Source organism: Balaenoptera musculus, chromosome 11, assembly GCF_009873245.2.
Source record: "Balaenoptera musculus isolate JJ_BM4_2016_0621 chromosome 11, mBalMus1.pri.v3, whole genome shotgun sequence".
Lineage (NCBI taxonomy): Eukaryota > Metazoa > Chordata > Mammalia > Artiodactyla > Balaenopteridae > Balaenoptera > Balaenoptera musculus.
Window position 1 is genome coordinate 28,422,210 of NC_045795.1, and position 24,967 is coordinate 28,447,176.

The following is a 24,967-nucleotide window of genomic DNA, read 5'->3' on the forward strand; positions in this document are numbered from 1 at the left end:
CGTCTGGAGCCTGTGCTCCGCAACAAGAGAGGCCACGATAGCGAGAGGCCCGCACACCGCGATGAAGAGTGGCCCCCGCTTGCCGCAACTAGAGAAAGCCCTCGCACAGAAACAAAGACCCAACATAGCAATCAATCAATCAATAAATAAATCTTTAAAAAAAAAAAAGAAATAATAAGGATGATGTAATGAAATTAAATATGCCCTAATAAATAAAACTTTTAAACATTTTTCTTAATACCTCAGACTTCACACTATGTACCAAGACAGTAGGTTTTAAAATAGAATTAAAAAAAAAAAATCCAGGGAGGCTCATTCTAGTAATATTCCTTGAAGTAGTAACCTATCATCTAGTTTCCATTTGGCCACTGGAATTTCCTAGCAAATCTTGGCCTAAAGAAAAAGAGGGAGAGGGTACAAAATATAAAAATATAATATCAAGATAAAAGTGTGGTCACAATCAAACATTTACAGCAGTGAAGAAGCAAATAAGTGAATCATTGTGTCCATGAGTAATGCCGTGTCCAACTTCATACCTCTTGATGGATTTCCAGCACAGCAGAAGACTTCCTGACGGTGGTCACGGTGTGCAGCCTGGATATAGGAGAAGAAAGATGCAATTTAATATATATATAATACACTATATACGTACATACACACACAGATACATACACAAAGATATATATGTATAGCATGTCAAACTTGAGTACCATGAAGATTATATGCACAAAACTTGAACTAGAAAGAGATGGAAAATAATAATTCAATTTAGAATATTCAAAGTCAAGAAATTCCTTGGGCAGAGCTTTCCAAAAACAAGCCACTGGTTTAGAGCACATTTCCTGTGCCCTAGTGAGTTTTCTGTCCTCTAGGACAAAATTCTCTGCACACCAACCTACCACTCAGTTGGGCCCTGTGACTCACCCAACTAATGTGGTCAGAGGAGGCTTGATTACAAGCAATGCCAGAGTCTGGGGCTTTGTTCTTCTTTGTTCTTTATCTTTACTAAAATACTAGGAATGTGGAATGCCTCAGGCCTTCACTATGCACCACCAGCTCTTTTGAACATTTCTATTCCACCTAAGATTGGCCTTGCATCTGAAGTCTGGGTCACCTGTCACTGGTGATGGGTGGCCTCATTGGTCTCTAGGTAGGTGGGGTAAAAGGCCTATGACTCCACGTGCTGCAGTGTCAATGTCTTCCTTTCCCAGACTCTGGTTCACTGGCTTTCAACCATGGCTGTGTATGTGAATCATCTGGGAGAGATAACCAACCAAACAACTGATGCTCAGGCCTAATCCAGACCAATTAAATCCAAATTTCTGCAGATGGGGTCCAGAGAGCGGTATTTTTTCAAATTTCCCTGAGTGTGTCTAATACACAGCCAGGGTGCAGAAACACTCTTTACCAAATATGGGAGACTACTTCTGGATAATATAGTGTAGTGAATAATAAAACTTCAAAAAGGGCTCTTGGCCACATTTTTTTCCTTCAGTTCATCATCTCCTACCAAAATCTCAGGGGACTCAATTCAAGGGGGGAAAAATGAGTTAACTTTTAATGAACCGTTACAGTTGCTCAAAATTTATTTCAACAATCTCATATTCAACACATTAGCTTTTTTATTTTAATTCAAACTATTTCCCAAGAGAATCTCCCATTATGAGTAATACATTTCAGAGCTCAGAAAATGAGAGACCAAGGATAAAATGACTCCAGTTTAATTCAATTGAATTGTTCTGGTAGTACATTAACCACTCTGGATTGGCTTCCTATGACTACACCTCACTCTATGGACCTCCACATTACCTATTTTCTTAGCTTTTTGATAGCAACAAAGATAAACACGGTTCTTCTTGTTTGTCTGTCTTCTTTGGAAAGCTAAAAAGAAAACTCTGGTGGCCACTTCTCAGCCTTCTGGCTCTCCCCCAAAATAGATCCTTCTAGAATCTGCAACTCATCACACCTTTTCAACATTTCTTCCCTGAAGATGCTTCAACCTCTAGAATCCAAGGCCTCCACCCTGCTTCATCACCACCGCCTGCTTTTTCCACCAAAAGCTGAAACTCTGGAGTAAGGAAGCAGCCCTTGCTTTCCTTCAGCAAAGCGATTGCTCTACTTCATATAAATGGCTAATTGGAGCAGGTGAACCGAATTGTCCCTTGCCTGGCTGATTTTTCCAAAGCTTTGTGGCCCTAAGTCATTTTCTTCCACATAATTATTTTTTCTCTTTTTATTGTGGAGTGTTGAATATTTATGTGCTACTCACAGTTGTGAGCAAATATACAGAACACAGAGTCAGTCTGAAGGGAAATTATGAGGTGAGTGAAATTTGCCTTCCGTCATTCCTGTCAAATTCCCATCTCCTTCAGATGAAAAAGTGCCTCACTATTTTTCTCCTGCAGCTGTTCCATTACAAGTGTTCTCCCTACCTGCATTCATAATAGAGTATTAATAGCTGATAAGGGCAAAGTGTTATTACATCCAAAATAGATGCATTTTAGCATTTGAATTTAACTAGTCAATTCAACAGAGATGGTAATAACCACCCACAATGTAGAAAAAAGAACACTAAGAGTTGTCACCTAGCCCTTTTCACCTGGGCATTTTGTGTAATTATTACAACTTGGAAGATGGGCTTTGCCCTCAGCTCATCCCAATCCTAGGCTCTGAGTGGTTCATTTTCCCAAAGATATAGAGCTACTGTAAACAGCAAAATCGACCTTAAACTCTGGTCTCCTACCTCCAAGTTGTGTGTTTCTTCCCCTGGACCACAGCAACAGTGACAGCACTACCTTTCGTTTTGTGCCTGTTTTATCTTTTTTTTTTGCTGCTGTACCGACATGCTGAGGAAACTCAAGGTCAAAAGATTTTCACTTGCCTGAGCACGGTGAAAGAACAAGGTCAAAACCCACATCTTCTCTCACTTTGGAGTGGCATGGACTTATATACACTACCAAATGTAAAATAGATAGCTAGTGGGAAGCAGCACATAGCACAGGGAGATCAGCTCCGTGCTTTGTGACCACCTAGAGGGGTGGGATAGGGAGGGTGGGAGGGAGACGCAAGAGGGAGGAGATATGGGGATATATATATATGTATAGATGATTCACTTTCTTATAAAGCAGAAACTAACACACCATTGTAAAGCAATTATACTCCAATAAAGATGCTTAAAAAAAAAAAAACCCCAAAACTTCTCATAGTTAGTTCTACCTTTTCCTCTGTTCCTTACTTACTCAAGGAAAATAACATTGAAAAATATCTAGACCTCAAGTGAGTAAGAATTAAGGGGCCGTTCAATACCCCTCACCTCAGACCAGGAATTTGGTGCTTGTTCCACATTCTACTAAGACTGTCCCTGAGTGGATACAGAACACGACCAATCACCCTCCACTCTTGACTCACCCTGAGCCTTTCGGGTCTTTAGGAAAAATGGCGCTGGATCCCCAAACTCACTTGTTCATTGTGTAGCAGAAGTTGTAAAACAGGACATCAAAATCACAAAATGTGGGGGAAGGAAGTATAAAAATGTAGATTTTTTTATTCTGTTTAATTTTTTATTATCCTATGACAGGGATCTTTTCAGAAAATGGGATAATTAAAAACAACACAGTAGTCATAGCATAAAATGGTAATAAGAGCTAACATTAAAAATGTAGATCTTTTAGAATGTGTTTGAACTTGAATGAATATCAGTTTAAAGCAAGTAGATATAGTTATGGGTCAACATGCTTGAGTTTTGAAACCCAACAGACCTTCACCTTGCTTGAACCTCCATTTCCTCATCTGACAAAGAGAAGGAATAATATGGGTCTTGCTGTGAAAATAAAGAAACTGGCAGCGAGTAAAAACCCCATCTCCCCTTCTCCCCTTCCTTTGCCTGTCCAAATCCTATATCTTAGCTAATGGTAGAAATGTCCCAAACAAGAGAATCGTTTCTGTTGTGAAAACTTAATTTTGGATCAATGGCATGTGGCACAGTAACTCTTGGAGTGAAGTGGATTTGGTTCCACATAAGGAAGAGTGACACAGGGTGGATGGTCAAATGGGCACGGCTCCGTATCTTGGCTGCTCTACAGTAAAAAGCAGAATCACTTTTCCCACCCTCTACTCCTGTTGTCCAACTCCTATATATCGGATTACTTGATTTCAGGAATCCTGGTGAACAGAACGTAAAGTCCTCCTAGCACTAATCCTCAGTGATGAGCTCTAACCCTAAGAAAGCAGCATTCCCAGCGGCTTGAACCCCATGGGATTTTGAAACAAAGAGGGTTATCATTCATTTGCAGCTTCAGAAATCTTACCTGAAGTCTTCCAAAGATTTCTTCTTGGTGGCTTTCAAACCACCCGTTTGGCAACAGGCAAATTTGTAATCGATGACCTGGTAAATGATGGGGTTGTACACTGCTGCTGATTTTGCCAGGAGGGTGGGCACCACAGAGAGTTGTATGGGGATGGCGTCTGGCCTTCCAAATGCCGACCACACGGAGACCACTGCGTAAGGAATCCAGGCGATCAGGAAGCCAGCACAAATCAACATCGCTACCTGGTAAGGGAAAGCGACAGAGAACAAAATCGAGGCACTTGGTGGAAGCGATGGGTGTCGGGGGAGGAGCAGGCAGCCTATTTAAACCCAAGAAAGTCTGTCTGTCATCTTTTCATTTATCTTGCCAGTAGGAATCATTTCATATGGATCTCTGAGATGTTCAGCCAGAAGAAGTTATGACAATTCTTATCCCATTCACCACATCTTATCCATTCTCCACTCCAGAATTTGAATGTACCCAAAGACCTGAAGTTTAACCCTATAAAAGGTGTCAGATTGTGCCTACATGGAGCAGGAAAATCATGCTAAAAGGACATCTGTGAGCCTGAAATTTCCAGACTTCTCAACCCACATTCACTTAAAAAATAGATGGAGAACAGGTACACCTTGATGAAATTTTAAATCACCCTCCTTTGCCTCAGGAAACTTAGAAACTCTGCCTTTGTTTGAAATTCTAATAGGAAGCTTCTTCAGAGATTTCTGTGAAATGTAATTTCCTTTGGCTCAAGTTTTTCTCAAGTTTGAGGCTCAGATGGTGGAAATTCACTAGCTACAAAGCAAAAGAGAGTCATCGAGCTTGAACCAAAGTGACACAGTTGTATAAAACGAGACTTTTCCAGAAAGTGCTTTTCTCTCTCACCAAATTATATTTACCTTTAGAAGCCTCTTAACTTTCAGACCAAAGAATAGTTAGAGATAGGGTTTAAAGCACCCTGACTAGTTTCTCACCATCTGCCATTCAGTCTCTTTAAGAATGTAGTCTGGGACTTCCCTGGTGGCACAGTGGTTAAGAATCCACCTGCCAAGGCAGGGGACACGGGCTTGAGCCCTGGTCCGGGAAGATCCCACATGCCACGGAGCAACTAAACCCGTGCGCCACAACTACTGAGCCCGTGTGCCACAACTACTGAGCCTGCATGCCACAGCTACTGAAGCCCGCGTGCCACAACTACTGAAGCCCGCGCGCCTAGAGCCCGTGCTCCGCAACAAGAGAAGCCACCGCAATGAGAAGCCCGCACACCGCAACAAAGAGTAGCCCCCGCTCGCCGCAACTAGAGAAAGCCCGCGTACAGCAACGAAGACCCAACGCAGCCAAAAATAAATAAATAAATAAATTTATTTTTTAAAAAAGAATGTGGTCTGACCGTATAGATTATCCCACTTGAATTCAACAAATCTTTTTTTGCAAGTGCTTTGCGTGAGACACTGTGTAAGTGCTCTGGAGACACCCGCACACCTTCGTGCCTGCGTTGTATCCCTCTAGAGCACAAACAACTACGTGACAAAGCTGAATATGGTTTAAGTGCCAGCTCAGAGGAAGACAAAATTACATGCTATGGAGCAAAGTAAGAACAGTCTCATGAGGAATGTGGCATATAACCTACACGCTGGCAAATGGAAATAAAGGCAAGTGAGACCAGCACAAGCAAAGGTAAAGACAGGTACGTGTGAGGTTTGTATAGGAACTAGTAAACAATTCACTTTGACGTATGAGAAAGCAACCAAGGGAGACGACCCTGGAAAGAAAGATAACATCCACGTATTCAGGGTTCTGTATAACATATTACTGAGCTTGTCCTTAATTCCATATGCCTGAAAGCACGAGTAGGTTTTTGAGCAGGAGACATATGAGAGCCGCGTTTAGGAAGATTAACCTGTAAAATAAAATGCATCTGGGAAAAATCGGAGGCAGAAAAGTCATTGTTTATTCATTCAACCAGCAAGCATGATTGAGCATCTCCTACGTGTTTGTGTTGAGGATAAGAGAATGAACAAAGCAGACACAATGCCGGCACACCTAGACTTTCCATTCTGAGCAGGTTTGTTTAGGCGACTGTCTGAACAAGAAACAAGAGGGGTCTTAATTAGAGTACTGAGATTTGCAAAGGAAGTCCAAGCTTTCGGTTTTATTTTAAACGCGAGCTATTTTAAGCCCTGGTTGAGAGAGAGTGAACTAACTTCAAAGCATCCTTAATACCATTATCTACTAGATTATTCTTTCAGTAAGATAAATAATGAAACTGTATTCAAATTTGCCCTCTGTGTGATGAAGATCTGGTGTTGTTTGTTTGTATTTATTTTCCTCTTCCCAGTATACCTTCTGCCTTAGCATTGCCAGCAACCCTTCTGCCCTGTATACTCTTTTATGGAGTTGGCATCTCAGGAATGACAAGAGTCAAGTCTGACCAGAGGACTGCATGCCCCTGGCTACAATCCTAGGAGCAGGGATGGACACATGACTAGAACGAGCATTATCAGACTCACCTTGGGATTTTATCAGGCAGTTTTAGGAAAAGTCAGCCTTCCTTTTATTTTTGAGTTACCTAAAGGCCTGGGAGGATGAGAGGCTGGAGCTATCTGAAGCCAGGAGCCACTTCCTTTCACAGCCCCCATCCCCTAATTTAAGAAGTAAAATGTAAAATAACAGCTCCCAGCATCAAGGTCAGCAAGGTCAAGCTGGTGTGGAGGATCAAGGATGAGGAATGAGACACCAAATATTTTATTAATAGTAGTTAAAGCAACAATATTTGCACGTACCTTATTGTTTTTGAAATTCAATTGGAAGAGTTTTTCCCATAACAAAGTCATTTGTGTGCATGTGCATTTCAATATGCTTTTGTGGGAGCAGAGCTATTGTACGCAGGAAATGGTCCGTACCCCTCAGTCTACTTGATCTGTGGAACAGCCTGCCAGTAGGGTGTGCTTGCCCTGGGAACCCCATATGTGTGGGCTGTGTCAAGAAGGAAGCATGAGAAATCTACCTGAAAGTCTCAGATTCTAAAGTTCCACCCAAAAAGTTCAAGGATCATCTTTAAATATTAACGGTAGCAGAGAAAAACCTCAACCGTAACCATTTTGCTCCATTTTGCAAATAGAGAATCTAAATCCCAAAGAGGTGAATCGAATGAGCCCAGATCTCCTGCATGTCCTGACGTCCCAAGTTAGGGTCCTGAGCTAAAATTCTCACCTGTGCTCAGCAGTTATAGAGGAGGCCTGATGCACACATGCAGCTCTCCTGCTTACTTGCCTTTCCACCTTTCTGCAGAAGCTTACCCAGGAGAAACAGCATTTGGTTTGGTCTGTGTGACTTTTGTTTGTAAATGCAGTGGATGCCTGAAAGCTCACAGTGAGGGTCGTTTTTTTTTTCTAAATCCTCAGATAAACAATAACGATATAAATAAAGCTTGCTCTAGCAGATGTCTGGGAACTTAACATAGCTCCATCCTTTCTTCTTTGGTGAGTCATAAATGATTTCACAGTATCTCAAAAGCTGTTTTCTTTGTTGCTGCCAAAGTCATTAACAAAAAATAGATTAGCACTTAGTCCATAATATTTTCTACGTTTTACATATTTTCTCTTTTTATGGGAGTGTATAATGGGGAACAGTAAGGACTTAAAACATTTGCATTTTGTTATCCTTTTTAAAAGGACAGAAGAGAATTAAAATATACCAAGGTTTTTAAATACATAGCAAATGAATCCGAGGGGTTTTTCTGAGATTAGAATAAAGCTAATTACTTCAAATTGAATGACTAGAAATCAAGTTTAAAGCAGAAAGAGGGATAAAAGCTTAGATCTCAAAGTACTGCATAATGTTACTTATGTTTTTGAAGTGAATACAAAGTTAATATGAGGCACAGTCATTTTCTACGAGCTTCTCATGTTAAATAAACTCCACAAAATATTAAACTTTGAAATATTAAAGCTATTTTTAAGAGAGACTACAAAACTTTGCAAAACTTTCACGTGACATTCAGTTTTCCCAGAACTTTCTACTCAAGTTGGAGCACGTTTAATCTTCCCATCGCTCTGTCCTTCACTTTCCACATTTCTAAGTGTGTCCTCATTTCTATTTTCCAAAATTTCTCTCCCAGACATCTTTAAACCAATTCTAATACAGGCACCTGTACTCATCAATTTCTTCTAAGTTGTTTATTTTTTTAATTGCTTCATCTTTATCACTGCCTTTTGGTTCACTGGAAAAGGAGTAAAACTTCAAATTCTTAAACTAGACAGTTTTTGTGGGAGGAAATTCACAGAATACGTGTTTAGCTTCTACAAAAGAATCACACACCTGCAACCCTGTTGATTTTTAAAATATCTTGCTGCAGAGGACCAAGAAATACTGGTACGTTTCAGCTACACGGTTTAAGCTGGCATCAAGTATCACGTAAGCAATACTGCCCACAATGGATCAATTCCAGTGAATTAACCAATTAAAGCAAGAATAGAATAGGGATGAAGAAGTTCTATAAGGCACTGCCTCTGGGCCCAATACATCTGAACCATTACAGCAGAGAAGTTTTCCAAGAAGAGAAGTCCTATCTCGTCTGTGTCCAGAGACAGCGTGGAATAGTGGGGAAGTCTGACATGGAGATATTCAGGTTTGGATTCCAATCTTGGTTCAGTTCCACTGACCACTGTAAGGGAGACAGAATCTCTGACTCTCTAAGATCTGCCCCTTCAGTTCCTTCCACCAGGCTCCTTTGCCCAGATATAAGTAAGACTTCAGCCAACATTTGAAGCTGCCTGCTACCTTGGATAATGAAATAGATGAGGAGAGGACTGGATGTGGAAGTGAAGGCTTAAAATCAGAGCCAAAGAGATGGAATAAATTCCCCACCAATGACGAGGCTGAATCACACTCCAGAACCAGCTGGACTACTGATAACAAAGATATTTCAGTGGCTGGGATGAGATAAGGTCACAAGGAGAGAGATCACCACATCTGTGCATTGAGAGACAGGGCAGGAGTGGGTCCCGCCTGCCTACCGAGAGCGTACAGTTGGCAGGAACACAGGCAGGATCAGATTTGGTTTTTCTCTCTTGGCTCTAGCCAGCAAGTATACGGATGTGTTCCCAACTAGAGGGGAAAATGGTAATAAAAGATGGCAATGCAATGATAAATGCCAACTGTAAGACTACGACCCTCCACGTGTGGGCAGCCTGTCATTGAGTGATGTTACCAATGACAAGGAGGAAGGTGGCGAGCTGGACAACTGTGACCTGCCTTCCTCGGCCCTCTGTTTCCTCATCTATATGGAAACAGGGGTAGCGATATTTCGCTTTCACACCGCGTTTAAGAAATTAAGAATTAAGTAATGAAACAACTCCAAACACGTCTAGTTTGAGTTTCCTCCTTCTATTTTACCAGCAGAATGACAGCAAAGGCCAACTGTCTCAGACCCATCTTCATACACTGATGAAAAAATTTCTGAGGGCTTCGGTGCCCTGGTTGTGATCCGACTAGGAAATATTAATTTATTTTTTTTTAAAAAAAGGAGTAGGGACCTCCCTGGTGGCACAGTGGTTAAGAACCTGCCTGCCAATGACACGGGTTTGAGCCCTGGTCGGGGAAGATCCCACATGCCACGGAGCAACTAAGCCCGTGTGCCCCAACCACTGAGCCTGTGCTCTAGAGCCCGCATGCCGCAACTACTGAGCCCGAGTGCCACAACTACTGAAGCCCACGCGCCTAGAGCCCATGCCCCACAACAAGAGAAGCCACCACAATGAGAAGCCTGCGCACTGCAACGAAGACCCAACGCAGCCAAAAAATAAATTAAAAAAAAATTTTTAAAGGAGTGGAAGAAAGAGAAGAATTCTGCACTTCCCAGTTGCAATTTTCTCAGATCTTAAAATACCACTACTCCATAAACAAGCGAAAGCTGTGATTGGAAGGAGAGGCTGCAAATTAGGTCATGTCACTCTATGCATCTCTGTTTTGAGTTGTAACCAACAGAAATGGACTTTAGCTAAGTGAGACAGAAAAGGAATGCACTGGTTAGGACAGAGCATCATTGGGAATGCTCAACTGAGAATTGGGGCCAAGCAGACAGAAGTGATACCCAAAACTATGACCTGAACTGGTTCTGATACACAAACTCCTGCTGCTGTAGCTGTGTCCTTGGGAGCAATCTCCCTGCCCTTCACCAGGTGTCACTAGTTCCTGAGACAGGCCACCATAGCTGGAGCCTAGGGTCAGAGCTGCACTCTAGCCGCAAGGGAATCTTGGAAAATCAATAACTTGTCTTTGTGTATCTTTTAAATCAAGAGGTCATCTTTGCACAGAAACATTGTTTCTCCCCTGCTGCTCCCCAGCAAGACACAAAATGTTGACAATTTCTCAACATGGAAATTTCAGACCCGGAAAGGGTTTCAGCCTCTGTCAGCCAAAACAAATAACAAATGTCAGCTTTGTGAGATTTCTCAGTGGGCAAGTGGCAAAACTGGCACTGACCCTTAGTTTGAAATTCTTTCCTTCAACAAATACATCTGTATATGTTTGAGGCATTGTATTGGGTTCTGGGGACACAAAGTGAACAGAAAGATATGGTTGTTACCCCTGTGGGCCTTATTGACTAGTGGTAAAGACAGACATGGAACAAATAATCACGGAAGTAAGTAGGTAATTGTAAATTAACTAAACATTGTGACAAGTTCTACAAGGCAAATGTAAAAGCGGCAATGAAACATTTTAATAGGAGGACTTGAATTCAATTTGGAGAATGCTTCTCTGCAAAGTAACATTGAAGCTAAGAACAAGTAAGAAGAACCAGAGGAAAGCAATTAATAAATTGGTTCAAAAAAAAGGAATACAGTTCTGCTTTCCCACTAACTGCCCTCAGAGGCCACATGGGGGTTCTCTGAATCTGGACCCCCAATGATAAATAACATTCAGTGAGCAATGCTGGAGGGGAGTCTTTTGAAGGAAGCAGAGGTTTACGTTTACGAGTTTTAAAAAGACTTCACAATCAACGTGAAAGAACAAAGCAAAACAAAATGCCTCTGCAGGTATTAAAGGGACAGAGGCCCTCAAGCTGGGGGTCAAGGGACCAGTTAACACTGATCAAGGTGATTAGGTTAACATAGTATATTCAATAATGTGTCATCCCAGCAATCCTGATTAAGCAAGCATCTAGCAGGTGTCGGGCCCTGGGGAGCCAGAGCAAACAGCACTTGCCCTCATGCAGCTACTATCTTGCAAAAAAGAGCCACAAAGATGTGTCATTCAGAAAAGTGGATATGCCAAGTGCTCTGGTGGCCCATAGCAGAGGGACTTCAACAAAGCAGGAGGGATTGGGAAGGTTTCCTGGTAGAAATAAGAGAAGTTAAGAGAAACCCAGGTGTCCACAGGATCTGGATACTAACTATAGGCCTGGGACATTATAGGTGAGTTATGTGTGCTGAATGAATAAATATGAAGTACCAATATGCACAGCATAGTAGTACACGGAAAAATTAATTGAAACTTCTGGTATTTCCTTCCTGTTACTCCACCTTCCCCCTCATCATAGCAGCAGCAAGAGTGTCCACTGCATTGGTATGAAGGTTTTCACAAGCAGAAATGCCGAAGAAGTAAAACATTCGTTTCTCAGCTTCTGAGTTTCAAAATAGAAATTCGAAACTTACACGAGAGGAAATAGTTGAAATAGAGGGTTTCGAGTGTGACAAAAATGATTTTTGAGTATTTGTAGCCAGAGATGTGCAAGACTAGAGACATTAAGTGTACAGTGTGGACAAGTTAAAGGGATGTACGTGGATACAAGGGCCCACAGTGCGTCAAGGGCCTACAGCCCAAAGGCAAGGGAGGACATCAGAGGAGCTGGTAACTGACCTTGAGAAGCTGTCCTGAAAATACTCCACTGAACCGAGCACAGGAGGCCAGTGAAGGGGTTGGGGGAGCAATAGACTCTCAATGCATTTGCACAAGCAGACAGCTAGTGCCTCACTTCCCAGGGTGCCAGCCAAGGTCTTGACATCCACCCAATGGGTTGCCAAAAAAGGATGGGGAAGTACCTGGAATTTCCAGTGAGCCTAAAGAGGCCTTACAGCTGAAACAAGAAAGATGCAAAGTGACCCATGACAATGGATGCCTGAGGCCAGAGGAAACCTTAACTATCTCAGTAATACCAGGGTCAATAAATGACAACAACCAAACCAGATGCCCCCACCCACTGGTCCCATGGAGTTATAAAGACCTCCCTGAACTTACACAGAGCCTAGGAAGAGGAGGAAAACCCAATTCAACTGAATTTACCTTGATTGTGTAATGTTGCTTGTTTTACAAGGTCAAATGCCGGCATAAAAATGAGATTATACTGAGTCATAAGAATACAAAGAGAAAGGGTTTTTTCTTTCCTTTTTTTTTTTGGTTTCTGTAGGGTTTTTTTGCTTTTGCACACCTCTGCAATTTCTGTAGTCTGTGAAATTTCAGCCTGCTATAAAAGTCTAGCAAAACCATTTTTTAATTAATTAGAAGGAAATTACAATGTGGAGAAAGGTTTATAGCTGGAACATCAATTTTTAAGTTGACGAGGTCAGACTGGCAAAATGCAGGCCCAGATAATAACCTACCTAGAAATAATTGGAGTACACAAAGAAATGAATTATTTGGTCCCATAATCCAATGAGGTAGCCTTTAATAAGCTTTTAGACCAGGACATTCTGAAGATAAGAAGCATCAAATGAACAAGCAAAGTGCCAATCCTGAGAGGTAGTTGAATGGAGGACAAGGCTTCTAAGACTATGAAAAGGACCCGTGAAGGTTTTTCTACTTATTTTTACTCAGTACAAAAAAAATCAAAATTAACTAGTAATTGAAAATAGTTTAAATTTAGAACAGAAAGTGCCACAATAGAAAGTTCTGTTTATTCCTCAATGTAGGTTGAATTTTGACTTAAATATTTTGCACAAATGTGAATAATTGGAAGCATTGTATGTTGAGGTTATTTTAATATAGGTTTTATATATACAAATGAAGTTAAGATGTAACATATAATATAGATATCATATATAATATAATGAGAATACATGTTAGAAGACATACATAAAGTAAAATCATACACATATATGCCTACACTTTTCCTTTAACATCACTTTGGTTAATCTGGTCTGGGTAAGCCTGACTATTTGGTCTACACAGTGCAGGGAAAGGAGAATGATAACACATCAAGTTTGGGATTGACATATGCACACTACTATAATTAAAACAGACAACCAACAAGGACTTACTATATAGCACAGGGGACTCTGCTCAAAACTCTATAATCTAAATGGGAAAAGAATTTGAAAAAGAATAGATACATTTATATGTATCACTGAATCACTTTGCTCTATACCTGAAACTAACACAACGTTGTTAATCAACTATACCCCAATATAAAATAAAATTTTTTAATAAAAATTAAAAACAAAACAAAAAAACTACACACCAAATTAAATGGTATATGCTGAGCTTCCCCGTGTATGTATAATGAGCTTTAGAAACTGTGACTAACGAGCTGGCCACCCTCAAGAATACACGAAGAACCAGATGCTAGGGTATTGGTAAAAGCTGGCTGTGAGTGGGCTGAGTTGAGGAATTCAACTAACAGGAGAGAGAATGATGAGTGATTGCCTCAGAGAAACGGGAGAAGGGCCTCATGGGTAGGAGGACCCAGACTCACTGCTTAAGACCAGCCAAGCGTCTCAAGGCCAGTAACCTTGGGGGATGGGAAGAGGAGAGGACATCATATGACATCTCGGCAGCTTCATGGCATGCCACACTACAGGACTGCAACTGAGGTCACATACCCATGTGACAGACATCATGTGGTTCCCTGGGCATACTTCCACGAACTACTGAACAAAAACACTTTTAGCTCGGTTGCATTCACCTAGTTCCTAGAACAGTACTTGGTACCCAATAGGATTTGGATGAAATGGAATCCACATTTAACTTGGATTAATTTATTGGCATTAGTTTGTTTTTTACAGCACAGACAGGAGCTAAAGGAAGAGCTAGAAATGAAGAACTTAATTCATGATCCTAAATTTATGGAAATATTTTTCCTACCTAACAGCCAATCATAAGCTAGAAGTAGATCATGATTCCTGATGCTGCATATTTGTCCAGGTAGAACGGCTCTATTTTTAGGTTATCAGTATAGATTTAGAGTGATGAAAACGTCACTCAAACTTTCTTCTACTCAAATGTGGAGTTTAGGGAGTAAAGGTCAACTGGTACCATCCAGAACCTCTAGCTCTCACTGTGCAACCAAGAGGTCCTTGCACAACATCTAAAACTCTGAAATTTGGAGAGAAAACTATTACTAGGACAAAAGTCCTGACTTAGTAGGTAGCTGCCTGTGGTCTGGAGGGAACTGTGTTACTCCTGGTCCCTAAGGCCAGTGGTCTCCAGGGTAGGCTGTGAGGACACTTGAAGGTGGATATCAGTCAACATGATGGATTGGGACACCAGAAGAATGATTAGAACTTCAGTCTACATTTATTTTTTTCTTTCAAATATAAGATGGAAACTAGGGTGTGCTAATATTTAAAACACAGTTTGATGGTAAGACATGTCATTCCTATTGAGAGTATGTGCTGAAAAATATTTCCTCAATATAAGGGTGAAACGTGATGGAAGTGTAAAGACCACTGCCTTAGCCCTTACCAGAAATCCTAAAAGTTAGAAGACACATGAGGAATTATGATTTCTTTAACATCATCCATGCAGCTGATGACAGGATAACATGTTTATCTCATTGAATCCCCACCACACCCCAGAGAGATAGATGTTACTATTCCTGTTACACAAGTGAGGAAGTAGAGATTCAAAGAAGTTAAGTATCTATCTCTGGGTCACAAACCTGGCAAGTGTCGGTGATAGAATCCAAACTCTCATCCGTTTTCGAACTGTCTGCTCTTTTCCTTACACCACAATATCTGAAGAGCTGCCAACTCTGAGACTAGCATTTGCCAAGCGACTCAATGCTGCAGAAATTGCTCTTGTGTGAAGATGGGTTTCCCATAGGAAAGCAGACACGGTAAGCTCTTACTCTGTTAATAAGGAATGTCCCTAATCGTGCCCATCAAAGTCCATACAGGACAGTAAATACTGTGAGCCATTCTATGAATCATAAAAGTTATTATTCTTATTAGTGAAATAATTTTAAGAAGCAACAATATCCTATTCAATAGAAAGAAAAAGCCCCCAGTAGATCCATTGTATACATTTGGTGGATATTTAGACGTGTGTGTGTGTGTGTGTGTGTGTGTGTGTGTGTGTGTGTGTGTGTGTGTGTGTAAATGAGAGTGAGATAGAGACAGAGGGAAGAGATACTACAAAGGTTTAAATAAATAATAACAAAGATTGTAAGGACATAAACAGTGGACATTCGAAGTTCTCCCAGTCTCCAACATTCTCTATCCTCTTTGCCCTACGAAGTTTTAATTGATTAGAAAACATGTTGGTAAATTATGACTGCAGTTACCTTGGTCAGTTTCATTTCCAGCACATGGCTGCTATGGATCCGACTGTCAAAATGAGCTACTTCTTTGGAGGAGGACTTAACCTTAGCAATGATCTTCACATAGGAGAACACGATCACAGCCGTTGGGAGCAAGAGGCAGAAGAAGAGGATGTTCAGGATGAAAATCTGGCCCCCTACTGAGGCCTGGGCCAGCCACCAGTCCAGAGTGCACGAGGTTCCGAAGGGCTCAGGTGCGTAGTCCCCCAGACCTACCAAGGGCATGGTGGTCCAGAAGGAAGCATAGGCCCAGATGACGGCCAGGCAGATGTAGGCGTGCTTTCTTTTCAGCCAAACCCCTGGAGGTGGAAGAAGAGCATTACCAGGATGTAATCTACCCTCCACCCAGATACCTCCCTTCGATAGGTCAAATTCCACATCCAAAGAGTTAATCCATTGGATTCTGGGAGAAGTGGTCAGTAACCAAAGCCGGAGGGAGAGTAGGGTGGAGGGAAGAGAGTTCCAGAGCTTGGGTGCTTTTTCCAAGAGAATAAAACTGGAAGTGATTTCACAGGGAAGGTTTTCTCTAGGCATCTGGGAGCCTTGGGAGGGGGAAGTGACAAAAGCTGGGGAGAGGTGGCAGTAAAAAAGATGAGAGGATGCTGAAGACAGTGGAGGATCTTGGGAGAACATCCGGAATGACCTTTGAGATCCTATCTAGGACAAGAGGCCAACTGGTAGAATATAAAGATGGAGCCCAAAAAAGCACGTGTTAAGGGTTTATCTAAGGTAGAGTCCTTTGTGGGAGAAATGATAAGACACTGCCTGTATCTTTAAAATACGCTTCTTCCTAAAAGCTCATGTGCCTCTCACCTAAGCACTCGTGGAGTGGGTGTTGATGCCACGGTCATGACTGTGTGGGGTGACGTTATGGGGTGACCCCACTGGGTGAGAGCAGATTTTGAATCTTCCAATGTTATTAATACGACAGTCACATTCACACAGCCATAGATGGAGAAGTGGGGAATCTAGGTAGATCATAACATGTTCTGCAAAAGAAATTCTGTGAAAATATTTCCAGTAAAACAACAACAAAAAAAATGAGTTCTGTGTTTCAGCACTAGTTTCCATTCGCCGAAAGAGAATTCCAAGAGGCAGAAACAGTGCAGTCATTTAAGGAAAGCTGTAAAGCGCTAGTGATCATTTGCAAAAGTTCAATACAACCACCTAAGACAGGTCAGCCTGATCTAGGGCTTCAGCCTGCAGGGGAAATTACCTCCATACCGGTTATTGCCTGAAACCCAAAGGGCCAGAGATATAACCCCTAACTGCCTTGTTTTTTGGTAGCAGAGAAGAAATATCAAAACATGCTTAATAAAAGCCAAACGATTTCTTCAGCACAGACTCAAGGCCTGCCTCTGTTTAGTGTCACGTGAGGTCTGGGAAATCAGAAGGGCCTAATCCTTCTCATTTCTAGTATTTGACCCTCTTCATGTAACCTTTCCAGACGTCAGTGTTCTTATCAGTAAAATGGAGAAAACAAAGATATACTGCTTACAGATTTTGATACGGGTGAAATGAACAATGCCAGGCCTCCTTTGCAAACTACGAAGAACTACACTAACACAAATATTTACTCCTGTGTTTGTCTTATTTGGCGCTAACAAGAAATATAACAGATTGTTTCCTTCGTCTCTATTTTTTCAAATACACGGTACCATAAAATGCAAATTTCACGGACCCACCAGATAGGGGTAACAAATACGTAGCCACAATACCTGTCAGCTCTCAGTTATCCATTATAATGGAGAAAACACTGGCACAAATAATTATATATATTTATAGGAATGTGCATAGGCATACGTAGAAGCATTTATGGTTAGGGTTACTTAGTGAGGTGTTTTATACTTACATTCGGTTATGGTGAAAGGCTGTCAAGTACAGGAGGGAGTAGATTAGTAGATTGGTTCTGTGATGCTCCAGCAGTCAGAACTAGGACCAATGGGTGGAGGTTACTGGGAGGCAGTTTTGTCTTAATATAAGGAATAACATTGTAACAATGAGAGCAGACCAATCAGAGAATGGGCTGCCTTGTGCAGTAGTAAGCTCCCCGTCACTGGTCACTGGAACTATCCAAGAAGAGGCCAAGTGGCTGTCTGTCAGGGATGCCTTAAAACAGTTTATCACATTACATGGGAGAAAGGTCTACATGTCCCCAAGCGACCTTCTAATTCCAGCATTCCAAGACACTGTGTGGAGTGTTTAATTGTGCGACAAATCAAATGATGAAACTAGACTATCGAGAATCAACCTTAGAAGAAGCTGGAAAAAATACATAGTTTCCATAGGAATTATGCCCTGCAATGATTCTGGCGATGGACAGCATCATCTCTTTAATTGACCCAAAGCCTAAAGTCAAGAGAATATTTAAAAAGCAGAGACATCGAGGTTTAGTATTCCTCAAATATTCCCAGGAAATTGAACTTTTGGCTTTTTTGTCTGTAAAATCTATATTTAAAATCTATTTTGATATGACCAAAAATAAGTTTATAGAAAAATATTGACTCTGAAATCATCCAGAATACTTATAATTGTATTTTTTTGTATTTTATTGGAATTTTTGATTCAAGCTATTTCTATTGCAAGTTTTAAGCTGTTTAGAAAAAGAGATGCTAATTTTTTTTAAAGGTGAGCCTGGATGGTGCAGACGTTGGGCCATGACCCTACCCCTGCCCTGACCCCCTGCATGTTTTTTTTTTAATTTAGTACCGTAAACTTTTAAAATATAAAGAGAAATTCCTCCCCATTGAGAGTGTCACATCAACTTGATCCTTCCCATTTCAGGCTCCAGGCCATAGTCTGTCCCCATGGTCACAACAATCAAGCTGATTGAGATTAACAAACAAAGTAGCCGGTGGGAACCAATATTATTCCCTGGTTGCACCTGGTTCTCAGTATTAAATTAAAAGGGCCCAAATCCTTCTCTTTTGGGTTCAATAGATTTCCAGAGCCCCAAGAAGCCAGAGTACGAAAAGTTTATTTTTCACATGTAGAATCGTCCTATCATTAAAGAAAAATCTTTAGCCTCTGAAAATTTGTTTATTGCTGGCTCACCGCTGACCAGTTCTCTCAGCTACTCATCTTTCTACCTACCAAGACCACAAAAAGAATGTTGGGCGGTATTTCTGTATGTGTGTCCTTTCCTGCAGGCACGGCTCTCTAACCTGGAGGAGAATTCCTCTTCTCTGCAGTCATAGGGATCCTGAGTGCTAAAGGAGAACCGGAAACATCTTTCCATATAATTATATTTACTACTTGGGGAACCAGCTAAACATCTTGGACCCAACATCCTTTCAATGTATAAAATGCATTCTTTTGCTTGTATGGCATAACACGGTAAAAGCTTACACACTTTATACAGAAAAATGACACTTTTAAAAGCATCATAGCCAAACACCAGACATTCCTATAAAAGTAGTATTTAAAGAAACCTACATTGACACAGGTTCAAATCTTTAAACATAGGTTAGAACAAGATAAGCTATAAGTAGAAATACTCCTGGTCTCTGAGGTTATTCATAATCCTTATTACCTCTGGGTAAAACATGTACCGCTTTGACAGTCCACCTAGATTTGACTATCAGGGAATAGAAACCTTCCTACTTACCATACGATAAATAGCAGATTTTCAAGTATCGGTCCAGGCTGACAGCAGTCATAGTGATAAGACTTCCACAGCCAAAGAAAAATCCAGCCCATCCGTACCAGCGGCAGCCAATCCAGCCAAACACCCAGCGGTGACAGAAGCAAGAGATGATGGTGAACGGTTTGCCTACAACTAGAGTGCCAAGCAACTTGTCAAGGGAAGTTCCCTTCAGTTAAAATTTACCTCGCCTACCTCAACTCGCTGTTGAGTTTTATCCCAAGCAGACAACAGAGAGCTATTTTCGGAAATGTTAGGTCCAGTTTGTTTATAGCCAGACCCAGATTTCTGGGATTTAAACTATTTATTCCTTCAGGCTTCATCAGTTTGCTTTGTTTGTTTGTTTTTTACTTTTCTAGAAAGTAATCTTCTACTTTAATTCATGCCCTGCACCCGCCTTATCCAGCTGTGCATTCAATCTTCCCCCTCTTTGAAGGAAATGGCTGAGGAAGCTTTCCAAACTCTGTATCTGATCCATCTATCAAAAGAGGGTTCCCCAACCTTAATGCATTAGAAGAACCAAGTAACTGACATTGGCAGCCTGCAGGTGCCAGCCTGCCCCACCCCTCCCAGGTGTGCCCCGTACCTGGTACACTGTTAGTTCAGTCAATTAACACATATTTATTGGGTGCTTTTCTAAGTTAGACACACATCGCCTCTAGTGGTCTACACAGCTGGTCTCATACTCCACCTGGCTAGACTGGGCACCCTCATATCAGAACTTCCCAGTCCTATTGGGTCTACACCCCACTGTCTGTGAGGAAACCCAGTGTAAAAGAATTACTTTTTTGTTTAACAAATGAACTATTCAGTGCCCATTATGCAACAAGGTGCCAGAGGACAAAGTGGAGATTAAGATTAACAGATTCATTTTTAATAGATAGAGGGGGCAAATGAAACAAATAATTTGTAATATAAGATACAATATGATGGAATGATGGGTCATGATGAGTTCTGGGAAGAAAAATGAACCAGAGGAAGGAAATAGACAGAAATGGTTGCTTTATGTCAGGAGATCAGGGAAGACCTCTCTGCGCACGTGATGTTTAGGTAGATGCTGAATCAGTGGTTGAGAACTCGAGCAAACATCTAGAGGGAAAATATTCTAGGCAGGGGAGAGAGCAAACTCAGAGCTTGAATTGAGTGTCTGCTGGGTGGGTGCTATAAGACAGCAAAAAAGACAATTGAATGTGACTCCGATGGAGCGAAATTTGTGTCTGTTGTGCCTGGGATCCACCAGCAAAAGGTATTTTAGGCTTCTTTCTGGAGTGGAGCTTTTGATGAACCTATGGGATGTCATCTAGAACCTTCGGGATGCCAAAGGGTTTTGATGAACCTCTTGGAAAGGTCTCTCCCTCCTCCACTAGGTAGAATGGTTCTAAACCCAGCTGCACATTAAAATCACTGGAGGAGTTTTGTTTTGTTTTGCTTTGCTTTGCTTAATTTTAAATACCAGTGTCCAGAGCTCCAACCCCCAGATAATCTGATTTAATTTATCTGGATTTAATTTATCTGACTTCATTTATCTGGCTGGGCCATTACAATATATTGTTTTTAGCTCCCCAGGTGATTCTAATACATATACATGATTGAGAGCCATTGATATTTATACAATAAATATTAGTTGTATAGATGAAATACATCTGGTCTCTAGGATGTGTTTCTTCAAGGTGCTTATAATGGAATATAGTGAAGCAAGAAAAAAATTAAAAAGACATAAAAATTTTTAAGGTTTACTGGAAGGAAAAAATGTATTTAAGAGATAACCAGAGGTTGCAAAAAATGATTTGAGTTGATCAGAGAAAACTAACCCATGGCAGAAAATGTTTTCTGGTGAATTACTCTAAAGATATATACAGAGTAATGAGGTGGTTTATGCAATTCTACAGCAGACTTGCTTGGTTGAAAGCATTTTCAATGTATCTGACCAATTGTGGACATTTTTATTCAAGCCTAGTCTAATTCAGCCTTAAGCATCAGTCGGCTATAAGCGAAGGACGTGACTGAAATGGCAGGTTTCATTCAAGCATTTTACGTTCAGTACCAGTGAGAGAACCACTAGGGGGCAGCATGGTGAGCTGACCGGAGAGCCATCATTCATGTTGCGACACCGCCATCGTGTGGCCAAAACGAAAATGGCAGTCACTTTGCAGCCTCGCAAATTCTCTGAGGCGTATCTCGACTATTTTCACAGAAAGGGGCCGGATATGTCACTTTCCTCTTAATGTGCATGTGTATTTCCCAAAAGAGGTCATGATATTTCAGTCTGTCCATACTGAGTAAAGTCTTCCCAAATAACCAAGATCATCCAAACTCAGTGAGAGGGCAGCACATCCATTGCTGTGTAATAAACAGTGACTCAGTAAGTAGACACATCACCAAGCCTTGTTTTCAGAGATTGGCAGTGGCAGAAAAATCCGCTTATGAAGAGAGGAACAAATACCGGGAAACATTTTAGAAGGGATGCTTTGGATGAGAGCCTGCTAAAAGATTTCCAGTGGAAAGACGAGTTGATGTGTGCTATTCAAACTCAATTTCCCTAATTCTAGTAACTTAAAATCATACGCTATGTAGCAGAAAGTGGGGATCCAGAGGCATATTTGAGTGTATCTAGGCAACCCTGGAATTTTATAGATGAATGTAAGGGAAGTGACTGACCCAAAATTGTTCATATTTGTAAAAATGAATTACAGTTAAAGAGAAATTTTATTCCAATTCCTCCTTGCTGGGTTACCAGAGGGGCCAAAGAAGCAAGAAATAAACCAGTGGTTCAAAATTTTGGCTGCACAATAAATTTACCTGGAAATTCTAATTTTAAATAACCTGATGCCCAGGTAACATTCTCAACTAATTAAAAGCAAAATTTCTGGGTATGAAACCCAGCTGTGAGTTGTTTTTGTTTTTGTTTTTAAGTTCCCCAAGTGACTTTTTTGTGCAGCCAAGGTCAAGAACCACTGAACTAGAAGCTTCCTATACTTGCAGTCAGTCCCTAAGCCACACTTAAATATGTCATTACAAGGGCAACCCTTCCCCCTTCCTTGGCTCACCTTTCTGACCCATCATTTACCCTTAAGACCTTACCCCCTTGATGTTTACTTTAACAGATTTCCCTAAGGGAGTGAGGGATGTAACAGAGCTCAAAACAGTGATCTAAATCCTGTCTGTAAGTTTCTGTTTTCTGAATCATTTAGCCCACTATACTGTGAGGTATCCAAAGTCTCATGTATCATTTCAAATTGTATCCTCAGCATCTAACATGCCCGGCACATGGAATGGACTCCATCTATGTTAAATGGATGATCTCTTTAGCCAAACAGCACTCTGCTGACTTACCACAAAACACTGTAAAGATGATTTGTGAAAGGAGGAGCAAAAGAAGCTGGGGGTAGGGTGACCTGTGAGCCAGTGAGGACTTTGTAACGGGGCATTCAAACCCCCAAAGAAGAAATGGCATGGCTGCGTTACCTGAAATCCCCAGATCACAGATTGCTAAATTGATAGTCATTATTTCCGCAGGTTTCAGCTTCTTTTTTCGTCTAGAAGACATATAAAGGACATACCCATTTCCAAATGTGGACAGAATCCCTACAAGGAAAAATATAAATTTCCATCGTTAAAACTAGGATTTAGAGTTCACTCAGATATGAAACACTTCTCAATTTCAAAAAATGGACACCATAGATTTAGAGGGTAGCGACAGGATTCTAAATAAAAATCTAAGTTAAGAAGATGAAATAAAAAGCATGAGTTGTGAGTGACAGGCGAGGGATGGTTTACCTCCAAAGGGATAGGAGTCAGGGATTGTCAAACGGCACTTACCCAGAAAAAGAACCACTAATTTCCCAGTGAAGCTCAGTAGGGTGTGGGAATCCCCATGGTCAGTTCTTGGACTAATCCCCAGGATGGAGCATCTCCTCAGCCATTTTTAGAGTATTGGCTTTATAGAACTCCTCCCCTCTGATGAGAAGGGTTAACCCCTTGGCTATCGCTAAATTCTGAAGACGAAGTGACCCAAACCAAATGAGGCGCTTTCACTCTTCTTGTGGACTCCTGAGGGGGGACCAGCACTCAGGAGAAGCAGAGACCAGATTAGGCTGGCGTGACCCCCTGCAAGGACAAGGTCATCTCCTGGAGACGCATCCAGGACTTTTTGCATCCTGAGGACATGGACGCTGGATATCTGCCACTGCTACTGGACTCGGTATGAAGGGGAAGTGGGTGACAATTGATAACGTGGACTCTCCCACTCCCACCAAAGGGAGAGAAAGTGGCCGTCAACCCACCAACCTACCAACAATGATATAAATGTGTTCCCACTTTTTTATATCCTTTTATTAATGACTGGCTTTGACATTACAATGATACTGTTCAAAAGTTCTTACAAACCCAGTTTAAATCCAAAAAGACCCAATCCCTACTGACTTTAGTTAAGAAAAGAATACACCTACTTCCATAGCTTAACATGTAGAGTAGATTTCTTCAGGAATTCTTGCTTCATAGTGTAGCTGTGTATAAATGAGAATCTGGTACAGCTGCCTTTAGTAGTAAGGAATAAGGAGAGTATTAACAGGAGAAACCCAGATTTTTCTATCTTAACTTCTACTTCTCCACCACAATTCATTTGGGGGGGCAAGGGGGAAAAAAATGTGTGTTTCAGCTGATGGTATGAAACCACCAGGCACTAACTGCATTGTGCTCTTAGGAATTTCTGAATCCCAGGAGTCAGTGCTGCCTCGTGGTCTATTAAAACCTCTTTAGCTTTCTTAAGACAGAGGAGGAAAAAAATAGAAGAGGTGGTGGAGGTTCTAAAGCAACTAAAATGAAACCCATGTCGCATTAAAGGAAACCAGCTAACAAGGCACACTGGGAAACTAAAATGTGAAAACATGGCTAGAAAAATTATAAACACATGCCTTCTACTTCGTATCCAAAAAGATGAAAAAAACAGTAATTATGCATATGCATTTGATACACAAAAGCTCATTTAAACATCCTTTGTCTTTTTACTTCTCTTTTGAGAATATTGATTTTCTTGTTTTTCCTTTCTCAAATTATCTTTACTAATGATTCATAAGGCTTCACCCAGTGCCCAAAGCTTATCAAAAAATAGTCAACTCTCTGCGAGCTGCATGTTGATTATTCCCACAGGCAATCTCCCGTAGGGGAGTATCAGGAGAATGCAAACTTATTTTTAATGAGAGTTAAAGGAAAAGAAGATTAAGAAGGTAAAAGCTAAAGTGAGGGGGACATTTTTTGATGACCAAAATCCTGACTCTTTCTATGAATACAAAAAATTTAAATCTCGTATATAGACCGTTAATGAACTACGTATTTCTAGTAAAGAGTAGAGGATGGAAATGGGTCTCTAGTTTATTTCTCCTCTATTTCAAACTCAGATTATCTTTTCACCTTCCAGTTTTCCCTAAGACTTCTAGTATTTAACAAAGCTCACCAAGAATGTCATTCCACTCTGGTTCCTTA

The 24,967-nt window shown here is 41.0% G+C and overlaps 1 protein-coding gene across 1 annotated transcript; it reads right to left on the reverse strand.

Moving 5' to 3' along the window:
• Positions 1–478: 478 nt before the first annotated feature.
• OPN5 (opsin 5) lies at positions 479–24,022 on the reverse strand. Its single transcript, XM_036869598.1, has 6 exons — positions 23,935–24,022; positions 22,952–23,071; positions 19,451–19,621; positions 15,808–16,142; positions 4,308–4,549; positions 479–594 (listed from the first exon to the last, which is right to left on the reverse strand). The coding sequence occupies exons 1-6, from the start codon at positions 23,948–23,950 to the stop codon at positions 531–533; spliced, it is 948 nt and encodes a 315-aa protein (XP_036725493.1). The 5' UTR covers positions 23,951–24,022; the 3' UTR covers positions 479–530.
• Between the last annotated feature and the right edge of the window lie 945 nt (positions 24,023–24,967).